The following is a 13,304-nucleotide window of genomic DNA, read 5'->3' on the forward strand; positions in this document are numbered from 1 at the left end:
GCAAATTTGTCGTTATGCACATGGAAATATAAGATAATTAATATAAAAATTTGTTGAAAAAGATAATTCATCAAAAAACATCCTATATACATCTACACCTGCAGCACCCGTCTTGACTCCACACTGGACTCCAAGGGCACCAGGACAGAGCCTCAGAGACTGGTCAGTCCTGTGGTTTGGACAGGGTGGAAGTCTCAGGCTGAAAAATTAGAAGATTACAGGTTTACAGCTTTATTATTTGAATCCTAAATACCTCAGTTGTCATAACATTTCTTTTTTTGCAAAATCAATTTTCCTACATAACTTCAAAGTGTTTTTTTTTCACACTTCACCTACTTAACCGTAATTTTAGTATTTTTAGTATCCCATCCATATTCAAGTTTTCCTATTGTTTACAAATAACCTAAGGGAGAAAATGCCATTTCAATACGGAGCCAAGAGAGGGGCGCTCTTTGTATTTGGCAGAAGAGTTCAAGTTTCATCCTCAACCTCTTCTGGCTCAGATGGGCGGGAGACTTTCAAGAACAGCAGCCTCCAGTTTTCTAAAACGCGGAAATGCCGAAAGAGTGACTTCAACGTTGCTGCGGAGGTCTATGGGAAATGTAGTCCTGAATCCTTAGGCCTCACTGCGGGGCACTCTGGGAAGGGGCTTCTGGGCTCCTTCTCGCGAGCGCAGTCGTAGCCCCGCCTCCTCATTCGTCCGCTCCGGACTGCGGGAAAGTGGTCTTGGAGCCCGAAGGTCTCGGGAAGAGAAGGATGCGCGCCTGCGGTGAGAGTGCTGCGGAACCTCCTCTGAGGGCGCGCTGGTGTCTGGGGATGGGAGCGGGAAGTCTCTGGGACATCTCTGGGAGGCGCCCGGCCGGCCCTCGGCCAACAGGAGGCTGGTGGGGGTGTCAGGGGAAGAGCCCCGGCCCTCGGGCTTCGGGCGGGCCGCGGGGCTGAGCCCGTCTTGAGCAGGTGCTGGGTGCAGGCCTGGGTGCGTGCGGACAGCATGCTTGGACACGCCTGCAGCCCGACTTAGTGGCGGTGGGAGGGAACGTACGTTTACAGCGCTGATGGCGACCGTGCGTCTGCGGTGAGAGCCTGAGTTCGGGAGCCAGGAAAGGCCGGGGAAATTCCAGCAGAGGCGATAGGAGGAAACCGGGTGAGAGTCAGCTTTCTCATCTCAAAACTGTATTAATATGACTGTTCCATGGGCTTGTTTGAACTTCTAAGTCCTTACTTGTAAAGTATTTAGACAATTGCCAGGCACTAGCCCTGAGTTATCATTAAAAGACACCGTTCTTTTCGTTGGGTGATCTAACATAACCTCACGACCACTTAAAACAAAAAACAAAAACAAAACAACAACAACAAAAAAACAACCGAAGCTCAGGTTAGGGGAACGATACATCCAGGTCACAAGCTAGCAGTGAGTGAGTCTGGATTCAAGGGCAGATGTGTTTTACTTCCAACCTCAGGCATTGTCTAACCACCACGGCTGCCTAAAACTAGCAATTCAGAGCCTTCAGAGCACTTAGTAAGTGTAGCCTGACCCTAGGTCCCCAAGGATATAAAAGAAGATGAATGTAGATGGAATCTGACCATATGTCAGATATATTCTGATGTTTTAATGTCTCTTCAGGTCCCTTGGGTCAGACACAGGTTCCTGGCCCCTTCTGTATTATCAGGCTGTCTATTAAGTCTGATATTATAATGAATTCCAAGAGTCATAGTTTTGCCACTAAAATGAATTATTTCTTAGGTGCGTTTCCCAATTACCTTGAAACAAAGCAAGCCTCTAGAGGTAGGTAGGAAGCAGGGGACCTCTGTGACTAGGAGTCTTACGTGGAAGAGAGGACTCCTCTGACCTCTCTCCAGAGCTTCAGAGAAGAGACAGAAGGGCCCAAAAAAGAGCAGATCATAGGTTTGCAAGATCAGAAGCAGTTCCTGATACCCTTGCCCAGAATAAGCTAGATTTAGTGGTCACATCACCTTCAGAAGCCACCTCACTATGTGATAGGGGAATTGGGGCCAGCCTTGAGAAGAGTGAAATGAGCTAGGGTGGTCCAGGGGCAGGCTGCTCAGGAAAGGCCACACTTGGAGAGCTTGTGAGGGTGAGGTGGGGAGTAAGGGATAACCAGGCAGAGGGAGGAGATTCTGTCTCCACTCCCCTTAAATGGCCCCCATGCTACAGAGGTTGCACTGCTGTTCCAATTGTCCATCACCACATGTGACACTAGTGACATTATTGTGACCTCACAAGATCCCAGAATGCTGATAAGGGAAGTGTTTTCCAAAGTCATCTACTTCTCTTTTGAAAGCTTTAAGATATTGAACCTGAAAGGTTCAATGACTTACTGGGGAAAACCTAGTTGGTTTGTGAGAGAGTCAGGAGGAAGAGTGTAGCTTACTCTCTCAAGTAAGTCACCAAAAGCATCTTATCAAAGGGGACTTTTGAAAACTACATCACAGCTGAAACAATAAAAAATTCCTGTCTTGAAGCATCTCTTTTTTTTTTTTTTTAACTAGGCTTGCCATGATTTCTATACCAGGGATTAAACATTACTGAGAAAAATATGCAAATGATGCATGCTGAGAGTATTTGTCTGCTAAGTTAATTTTACTGAAAGAATAGTGTCTCATCCTTTGGTGTACTCTAATTCAAATAATCTTCTGTTTTGTGTTTAGTCAGAAGGACACATGTATTATTATTATTAAATCAGTCAAGAAAATTTTAATGTTTGCTCACTAAAAAACTGCAGATTTAAGCCCATGATCATTTCAGAGTTACATAAAGATAGGTGGTACTGCCTGTACATGATTCTTCTCATTCCTTTTCAAGGTCCAGAGGGCCCCATGCCCATGGGGAGGTTGATGCTCTACTGGGGTACTGAATTTGGGGAGGTGAATGTAAGAGCTATTAGGACAGATCTGGTGACCCCTGTCTTCTTTCTGTCCCCTCAGCTGCACCACAGGTCTCTACATTCTCCCAAGATCCACAGAAAATGAACACACCTCAGGTGAGCTCTTCATTTATTCCCCACTTTGTATTGGAATGGATTTATGAGATTTAGAAGGATCCATGCATTAAATGGAAAAGGAGAAATAGAAACCTCATTCTTGGGCAAAAATATACCCTGTTTGACTATCAGCCGTGGTTTGTTTTCAGCTTTTGGTAGGTAACCATGGTTAGAGTACGGTTAAGTTCCCTCCATATACCAGGTTGCTAAAATTTCATGTTAGTCATGAACGTGCATTGAATTATTGATTGCCTCTGGTGTATGTATTGGAATAAAACTAGAGCTTATTTCTTTCATCTGTGAATACTGTAAATAATGTAACATATTTTCTAATATTAATTTAAATTCCTGTAAAGACCCTAGTTGCTAATAAGTGTGGTAAATTGCTTCTTACATATTTTCCTCAGGCCTTTTGCTAATACTATATTCAGTGTTTTTATTTCTGTATCCACAAGTTGGATCAGACTATACTTTCTTGTTTCTCTGTCCAATTATGGTAGTATGGTCATAGTCTCATAAGGAAACAGAGAACTTTTCTGCTCCTTTTCTAGCTATTTAGATGAGAAAATTGTAATGCGTGAGGATTTTTGTGAAATTACATATAGATTTGGACCTTTAGAAGGCATTTTGTATGAAGACTTTGGTTGTTGATTTATTAGTCATAAGCTTATATTGGATTTGTATTTTTTTTCTGGATTTATTTATTTATTTTAGAAAGAGAGAAAGCATGAGTGGGGAGGAGCATTGGGAGAGGGGGAGAGAGAGAGAGAATCTCAAGCAGACTCCCTATTGAGCATAGAGCCCAATGTAGGACTCAATCCCACAACACAGATTATAACCTGAGCTGAAATTAAGAGTTGGATGCTTAACTGACTAAGCTACCCAGGTACTCATGTACTTTTTCTTAATATAACTTCTGACATTACATTTTCATTAAAAAATTATTCATTTTTATTTACATTTTTAAATGTACTTTCATGAGCTTGTTAATAGCATTTTCTTAGGATTTCAAGGTGTTTATCTGTTCTATCAGTAGTTCCTTTTTTGATCAGCTTAATTTTATTTTGGCATAAAGGCTGCTAATCAGAAAAAGACAAAATATGTTCCAGTTGTCTCAATCTGAAACCTAAAATTTCAGGGTCTGAAGGTCTTAATATTCTGTGGACTCTGGGCAGTAGACTCCAAATATTGGGAATTGACGGACATATACTTGTCATATTTGTACTCTCTACCTTTGCATACCCACCTGTCAGCACTATTTGTTGGCAAAAATATACTTTGTCCATTGAATTTCCTTGGCATCTCTGTGGGAAAACAATTAGTATGTATGTAGGGTCTGTTTCTGGACTCTGTTCACTTCTGATCCTCGTTATTAATGCATTTGCTAATACCACAGTATCTTAATGAATGTCTCTTTACAGTAACCCCCTTTTTTTTTTTAAGATTTTATTTATTTGAGAGACAGAGTACCCAGTAACAGTGGGGAGGGGTAGAGGGAGGGGGAAAAGCAGACTGTCTGCTGACCAGGGAACCCACATGGGGCTCCATCCCAGGATCCTGGGATCAGGACCAAAGCTGAAGGCAGATGCCCATCCGTCTGTCTGAGCTACCAAGGTGCCATACATTACAGTAATTCTTGAAATCAGACAATGTGAGTCTTCCAACTTTGTTCTTTTTAAAAACTGTTTTGGATATTGTAGGTCCTTTGTTTCATTATAGAAAGTTTTGAAAATCCTCTTGTCTGTCTCAAGAAAGCCTGCTGAGATTTTGCTTGCACTGAATCCATAGAATCCTGTGGTGCAGGGATCAGGTTGGTCAGAATTAACATCTTGATCATAATGAGTCTTCCAATTCATGAATACAGTGTCTATCTTCATTCACTTAGGTGATATGGAGGACTTTGAGGGTATTGAGTTTTATCCTTTTGTGTTAAAAAGATAGTTTTGACTATAGTTTACAAAAATAACACTGTCTGCTGTCTGAAAATAGACTCTAGACTAGAAGCAGGAACAATATAGGAGCTTATTTCTATAATCCTAGCAAGAAAGGATGATCGTAACGGTGTTAGTGATTTTGAAGTGATAGAACTCTGGATGTAATTAAAGGTAGAGCCAACAGTCTGAGAATGTGTGTTTCTTTTCCACAACTTTGCAAATAGAGTGTGCTGTCAAATTCTGAATTTTTACCAATGTGGTTAAAACAATCTGTTTAGTTTTATAAGCTTTTCTCATAAGTGAGATGTGGAACATCTTTTTTTGTTTGTAATAACCTATATTTCTTTTTTGTTGAACTATTTATCCCTTACCTGTTTTCCTATTGATGTGCTGATTTTAATTACTGTATCACTATTATTGTTATTGCCCTATTCCTGTGATATAAATTGCACAACTTCCCTGAAGTTTTTTGTAATTTTGACTTGCTCATGATTTTTTTTTTTTTTTTTTTGGTTGTAAAAGCATTTGATTTTTGTGTCAAATCTAGCAGTTTTTTCATTAACATTCCTGGATTTTCAGTCCTAATTGGGCATTTCCCACTCTGATGTTGTAAAGTAATTGTTCTGTGTGATCTTCTGGAATTTGATCTTATTTTTTTTACATTTAGGTCTTGAATATATTTTAATTTTTGTCCTGCTCTGTGGTACAAGATATTTCTTTTCCCAGATGGCCAGCTAGTTACCCCGTGACATTTTTGTGTCCATACATTCCTTATGCATTTGAGTGTCACCTATATTCAAATAGGAAATGTATTTTGTTAATCATTCTTCCTATTACACACTTGGTTCTAGGTCCTGTTCAGTTTAAGCTAGGATGTCTTTTTAGGCTCTCATCACTTCCCTGCTCCTTCTGCTCACTTCTGTGTTTGTGTTAGATTGTGGCCAACATTGTCCTTTTTGCTTATCTAATACTGTTTTATCCTCTATTTTCCAGAATTTGTTCAAATTTTGGGGCCTTCTGCTGGGATGTTTCTCAGTATTCCCCTTTTGTCGAACTTTTATAGTAGGTTTCGTATTTTACCTGAGTGTGTTTTCTGAGGCATGGAAGTAAATGTGTATGTTCCATCTATTCCCTTAAACTACAGGAATCATACTTTTAATTCTGTCTTCTCTTAATTTCTAGTACTATAATCTTTCCAATTTTTCTTTCTACTATTCCAGAATTCTTTCTCAGCCTTCATGTACTTTCTTTTTCTCTTTTTCTCCTCTTAAATTTTACTCTTCCCTTGAATTCTCTACTTGGTCCTTTTCTCTCCTGTTTCTGTCATTTTTGAGCTGTCCCTTTTTCTCAAATGACTTCAGTTAGCCATCTTAATAACTGGTATCTCCTAGATCCTTATTTTCATTTTGGACCCTGGCCCCAGATCATGCAATCAACAATGAATTAAATAATTCCATCTCTATTTTCCACAGATATTTTGAAGAACATCTACCTCATGATGACCCAACCTCTGACTCTTATTTATTCTTCCAATCTCTACATATGACATCCGTATCCACCCAGTTGCTTTTGCAGCATTTCTGTATATAGCTGCACAGGAAAATAATGACCAGATTTTGTTCCTGTAAAAGATTAGTTTCCCCTTCTTTATCTTGGCCTTAATGTAAGTCATCTCTTAAATTGGTCTTTTGTTTTGCTACTTAAAACTGTCCACCTTTCATATGGAGCAGTAGTTCCTAACTAGAGTTGATTTTGCTCCCCGGGAGACATTTGGCAACGTTTGGAGATATTTTTGGTAGTCACAACTGGGATTATTGCTGGCATCTAATCAGTAGGAGACAGGGATATTGATAAACATCTTGAAGTACACAGGACAGTCTTCCACAAAAATAGCATTATCCATAGTGTCAGTAGTGCCAAGTTGAAAAAATCCTGTTCTAAAGCATTGCTCCTGAAATATGAATCTGGTAGTATGTAAATACTTCCCCAGTCTTACATGTATCTCTTCATTAGTTTTCTGTTACCCCAGCAGAGATCTCCAGATTGATATTGTATACTGTACAGAGTGCTCAGCATAATCTGTTGGTGTGTGGGAAATGTATACAGGAATCCTATTTATAATAACCTTACCTAAAAAAACAAGGCCCTAAGTTTTCTTATTATATTAAGTGACAATATATGTGTATAAATTAAAAGTTAATATAAATAAATCAGAATATGAGTTTTTTTTTTTTTTTTTTTTAACTAATCGTGTACATATCCCCAACGTGTAAGACAGAGTTAGGACCGTGATAGTCATCCTTTATAGTATTTTGTTTTAAACTCTAAATGCTAAACATAGTAACATTTAGTTTCCAAAAATATTTTTCCATGTCCCTGATTCTGGCCCTCAGATTGACCACAATTGTGCTGTTACAGGCATCAGTGTCTTTCAAGGATGTGACTGTGGAATTTACCCATGAGGAGTGGCGGCAGATGGATTCTGCTCAGAGGACCCTGTACAGAGATGTGATGCTGGAGAATTACAGCCACCTTGTCTCAGTGGGTGAGCAGACCTTACTATGTGACTCCCTTTTGACTGCATGTTCTAGTTTTTCTTTTTTCTTTTTAAAATGTTAATCACTTTTGTTGAGGTGTGTTTAACAGATAATAACATTTAGGACTTTTCAGTGTACAAGTCAGTGAATATTGAAAAATCATATAGTATATTTTCATCGTCAAACACATAATTTGGAATGTTTCCATCACCCCTAAAAGATTCTTGTACCCCTTTGCAGTGAGTCCCCTACACCCATCCCTAACTCTCAGACCCTCAGCTATGTCACTGACATGCTTTCTAAAGTAAGCACTTTGCCTTTTCTCAAATTTTATATCAGTGGAATCATAAAGTATATACTGTATTCTGTCTGGCTTCTTTCACTTAGCGTAAATGCTTTTGAGACTCATGGACATGTGTGTCATTCTTTCAGTTGATAAATACGTGGGTTTTTTTCCGGTTTGGGGCTATTATGAATAAAACTATGAATGATCTATATAAGTCTTTGTATCAACATGTTTTCATTCCTTGTGTAAATACTGAGGAGTGGGTTTGCTGGGTCTTCTGGTAGGCTTATATATAACTTCATAAGAAATTGCCAGATGTTTCCAAGTTGGCTCTACTGTTTTTCATGCCTATTAGCAATGTCTGAAGATTCTCATGTTCTTCGGTTACAAACATTTAGTTTGGTAAGTCTTACTATTTTTAACCATTCTAGTTAGTATCACTTATATCATAATGACATTTTAATTTGTGTTTCCCTTATGACTAACAGTATGGAACCTCTTTTCATGTGCTTTTTTACCAGTAATAATCTTCTTTAATGAAGTGATCACATTTTCAGTTCCATTTTTAGCTTAGTTTTTTGGTTTTTTTTCATCTTCTCAGAAGTTCAGACCTTTGTCTAATATATGTTTTGCAAACTTTGTCTTGCCTTTTTTTTTTAAGATTTTATTTATTTATTCATGAGACACACACACACACACACAGAGAGAGAGAGAGAGAGAGGCAGAGACACAGGCAGAGGGAGAAGCAGGCTCCATGCAGGAAGCCCAACGTGGGACTCGATCCGGTCTCCAGGATCACACCCTGGGCTGAAGGCGGTGCTAAACCGCTGGGCCACTGGGGCTGCCCTTGTCTTGCCTTTTTAAGAAAAAAATATTTTCCAATTATTTTACATATAGTTTTGAAGAAACTTTATATGATAGTAATGGCACAGTTTTATTCTTCAGAAGTTTCCTCTAATGCTTAGATCTTACATAACTATACTATATCAATGCCAGGAAATAGACATTGATACAGTGTGTATGAATAGCTGTAGCCATTTTATATCATGTGGAAATTCATGTAAACACCACAACAATGAAGATACAGAACTGTCTTATCATCCTAAAGATTTCTTTCATGCCACCTCTATAATCATACCCATCCCCTATCCCACACCATCCCTAATCTCTACCAGCTACTAATATACTCTTCATCTACCTGGTATTCTGCTGTATGAATATAACATTTATTTTTTTTTTTAAGATTTATTTTTATTTATTTATGATAGACATAGAGAGAGAGGCAGAGACACAGGCAGAGGGAGAAGCAGGCTCCACGCCGGGAGCCCGGTGCAGGACTTGATCCTGGGACTCCAGGATCGCGCCCTGGGCCAAAGGCAGGTGTGAAACCGCTGAGCCACCCAGGGATCCCCTAATATATAACGTTTATTTAGGCGTTCACCTGTTGAAAAACATTTTTAGTCATTTGAATTTTTTTTAGTATTTTAGTTGTTTCTAATTAGAGGCTATTATAAATAAAGCTGCTGTAAACATTCCTGTTCAAGTTTTTGCATGAACATAAATTATTTTTCTCTGGGATAAATGCCTAGTATGATTGGGGTTGTATGGTAAATATATGTTTCAGTCTTTAAGAAACTGCCAAACTAGGACTCCTGGGTAGCTTAGTGGTTGAGCATCTGCCTTTGGTTCAGGTCATGATCCCAGGGTCTGGGGTTCAAGTCCCATATCGAGCTTCCCACAGGGAGCCTGCTTCTCCCTCTACCCGTGTGTCTGCCTCTCTCTCCGTCTCTCTCATGAATAAATAAAATCTTTAAAAAAAAAAAAAAAAAAGAAAAGAAACTGCCAAACTGTTTTTCAGAATGGCTTACCACCATTTTGCATTTCCACCAGCAGTGTATGAGAAATCCAGTTACTCCCTATTTTTCTTAGTATTTGGTATCATCACTATTTTTTGTGTTAGTGGTTGTAATGGGTATATAATGGTAGCCCATCATGGTCTTAATCTGCATTTCCTTAATGGCTAGTGATGTTAAATATTCCTAATGTTCCTATGCCATCTATATATCCTTAGGAAAATATCTGTTTATGGCTTTTGTGCATTTTTTCCATCTTTATTGATATATAATTACAAAAATTATGTATCTTAGGTATACAATTTGATGTTTTGATAGATGTACACATTGTGAATCAATTGCCACAATTAAGCTAATTAACATATCCATGTTAATTGACCTAGTTACCTTTGTTTTCTTTGTGATGACAACACTTAAAAATCTCCCCTCTTGGCAAATTTCTAGTAAACAATTCAGTATTATTAACTCAGATTACATTAGATCTCCTAATTTACTCGTCTTGCATAACTGAACTTTGCACCCCTTAATCAACATCTCCCCATTCCCCATCTTCCAGCCCCTGACAACCACCATTTTACTTTTATTTTCTAGGAGTTCGACTGTTTTAGGTCCAGTGAGATCAATATTTGTCTTTCTATATGTGGTTTATTTCATTTAGCATAATGCCTTTAAGATTTATCCATGTTGAACAAATTTCCTTCACCTTTTTTGGCTGAATAATGTGTGTGTGTGTGTGTGTGTGTACACACATCTTTATTCATTTATCCATCAACAGACATTTAGATTATGTCTTGGCTATTGTGAATAAAGCAGCAAAGAACATGGGAATGCAGATATCTTTTTGAGATCCTGATTTCATTTTCTTTGGATATATCCAGAAATGGAATCCAGAAATAGAATCCAGAAATGGAATTGCTGAATTATAGAGTAATTCTGCTTTTTTAAAAGATTTTATTTTGGGATCCCTGGGTGGCACAGTGGTTTGGCGCCTGCCTTTGGCCCAGGGTGCGATCCTGGAGACCCAGGATCGAATCCCACGTCGGGCTCCCTGCATGGAGCCTGCTTCTCCCTCTGCCTGTGTCGCTGCCTCTCTCTCTCTCTCTCTCTGTGATTATCATGAATAAATAAATAAATAAAATCTTTAAAGATTTTATTTTTAAATAATCTCTACACCCAGCATGGGGCTTGAATTTACAACCTGGAGATCAAGAGTCACATACTTCACCAACTGAGACAGCCAGGCACCCCAGGGTAGTTCTCTTTTTAGCTTTTTGAGGAACCACCTTACTATTTTCCATAAGGGCTGTCCCAATTTACATCCCCACCAGTAGTGCCCAAGGGTTATGTTTTCTCCATATCCAACATGTGTTATCTTTTGTCTTTTTGATAATCACTATTTTCTAACAGGTGTGAAGTGATATATCATTGTGGTTTTGATTTGCATTTCCCTAATGTTTAGTGATGTGGAGCACATTTTCATTAACTTGTTTATATGCATAGCTGCTTTTGAGATATGTCAGCTCAGGTCCTTTGCCCATTATTTTAATTTGATTATTTGTTGTTTTGTTTTTTGCTATTGAGCTGTATGACTTTGTGACTTCTTTGTATATTTTGATTTATTCATTACTTTTTGAATATTTTCTCCCATTCCATAGGTTGCCTTTGCACTCTTGTTTCCTTTATAGTTTATAAAGAAGGCTGTCTTTATAAACTATAAAGGCTTCCAGAGGCTTTATAGTTTGATGTAGTCTCACTTCTCTAATTTTGCTTTGGTTGCTTGTGCTTTTGGTATCATATCCAATAAACCATTGCCAACACTGATGCCAAGGAGCCATCTCCCTATGTTTTCTTCTAGGAATTTTATGATTTTTCAGTCTTATGCTTAAAGTCTTTAATCCATTTTGAGTTGATTTTTGTATGTAGTTTGAAATAACAGCCCAATTTCATTCTTCTGCATGTGGATATCCAGTTTTCCCAACACCATTTATTGAACAAACTGTTCTATTTCCATCGCATATTCTTTGCACCATTGTTTAAGTCAACTCTATATGTATGAATATATTTCTGGGCCTCTGTACTAATCCATTGGTCTATATGCCTGTTTTCATGCCAGTACCATAATGTTTTTATTACTATAGCTTTGTATAATATATTTTGAAGTCCTTCTTTTTCCATTGCATATTCCTTCCTGCTTTGCCAAAGATTACTTGACTGTAGAGTTGAGGGTCCATTTTTGGGTTCTCTATTCTGTTGCATCAATCTATGGGTTTGTTTTTCTGCCAATACCATACTGTCTTCATGATTACAGATTTATATTATAGCTTGAAGTCTGGAATTATAAAGCCTCCAGTTTTGTTTTACTTTTTCAACATTGTATTAGCTGTTTGGGGTGTTCTGTGGTTCCATATAAATTTCAGAATTGTTTGTTCTGGCACTGTGAAAAATGCTGTTATTTTGTTTTTTTTGTTTTTTTTTTTTTTTTTTTTAATTTTTTATTTATTTATGATAGTCACAGAGAGAGAGAGAGCGCGCGGCAGAGACACAGGCAGAGGGAGGAACAGGCTCCATGCACCGGGAGCCCGATGTGGGATTCGATCCCGGGTCTCCAGGATCGCGCCCTGGGCCAAAGGCAGGCGCCAAACCGCTGCGCCACCCAGGGATCCCAATGCTGTTATTTTGATAGAGATTACATTGAATGTGTCATTTGTTCTTCCAAACCATGAGCATGGGATGTTTTTCCATTTCTTTGTGTCTTCCTCAATTTATTTCATAAGTGCTCTATAGTTTTCAGAGTATAGATAGAGTCATTGCTTCGCTGGTTAGGTTTATTCCTAGATATCTTATGGTTTTTAGTGCAGTTGTAAATGAGATGGATTCCTTGATTTCTCTTTGTACTGCTTCATTATTGATGTATAGAAATACAACAGATTTCTCTATGTTGATTTCATATCCTGCAACTTTGCTAAATTCCTGTATCATTTCTAGCAATTTTTTTGGTGTAGTTTTTTGGGTTTTCTGCATAGTGTCATGTCATCTGTGAAGAGTGAAAATTAGATTTCTTCTTTGTCAATTTAGATGCCTTTTATTTCTTTTTGTTACCTGATTGCTGATGCTAGGACTCCCAGTGCTATGTTGATAAATAGTGGTAAGAATGGACATCCCTGTTGTGTTCCTGACCTTAGGGGGGAGGCTCTCAGTTTTTTCCCATTGTGGATGATGGTAGCTGTGGGCCTTTATGATGTTGACATATATTCCTTCTACCCCTACTTTCTTGAGGGTTTTTATCAAGAAAGGATGCTATATTTTGTCAAGTACTTTTTTCTGCATCTACTGAGAGGCACAATGGTTCTTGTCCTTTCTTTTTTAAATTTTTATTTTTTTAAAGATTTTATTTATTTATTAATGAGAGACACAGAGAGAGGCAGAAACATATGCAGGGGGAGAAGCAGGCTACGTCCAGGGAGCCTGATGTGGGACTTGATCCCAGGACCTTGGGATCACAACCTGAACCAAAGGCAGATGCTCAACCACTGAGCCACCCAGGTGCCCATTTTATTTCTTCTTCTTCTTTTTTTTTTTTTTTAAAGATTTTATTTATTTATTCATGATAGACACAGAGAGAGAGAGGCAGAGACACAGGCAGAGAGAGAAGCAGGCTCCATGCACCGGGAGCCTGACGTGGGATTCGATCC

The 13,304-nt window shown here is 38.5% G+C and overlaps 1 protein-coding gene across 2 annotated transcripts in view; it reads left to right on the forward strand.

The window, feature by feature from the left end:
- Positions 1-626: 626 nt before the first annotated feature.
- The window catches only part of ZNF782 (zinc finger protein 782), a 54,905-nt gene continuing 42,227 nt past the window's right edge, over positions 627-13,304 (forward strand). For both annotated transcript variants that reach the window (XM_072834091.1, XM_072834101.1), the window contains exons 1-3: positions 627-769; positions 2,947-3,002; positions 7,355-7,481. In XM_072834091.1, coding sequence (XP_072690192.1) covers positions 757-769; positions 2,947-3,002; positions 7,355-7,481 — 196 coding nt within the window. In that variant the 5' untranslated portion in view covers positions 627-756. The remainder of the gene's footprint in view (positions 770-2,946; positions 3,003-7,354; positions 7,482-13,304) is intronic.

The sequence above is a fragment of the Canis lupus genome, chromosome 1 (genome assembly GCF_048164855.1).
Source record: "Canis lupus baileyi chromosome 1, mCanLup2.hap1, whole genome shotgun sequence".
NCBI lineage: Eukaryota > Metazoa > Chordata > Mammalia > Carnivora > Canidae > Canis > Canis lupus.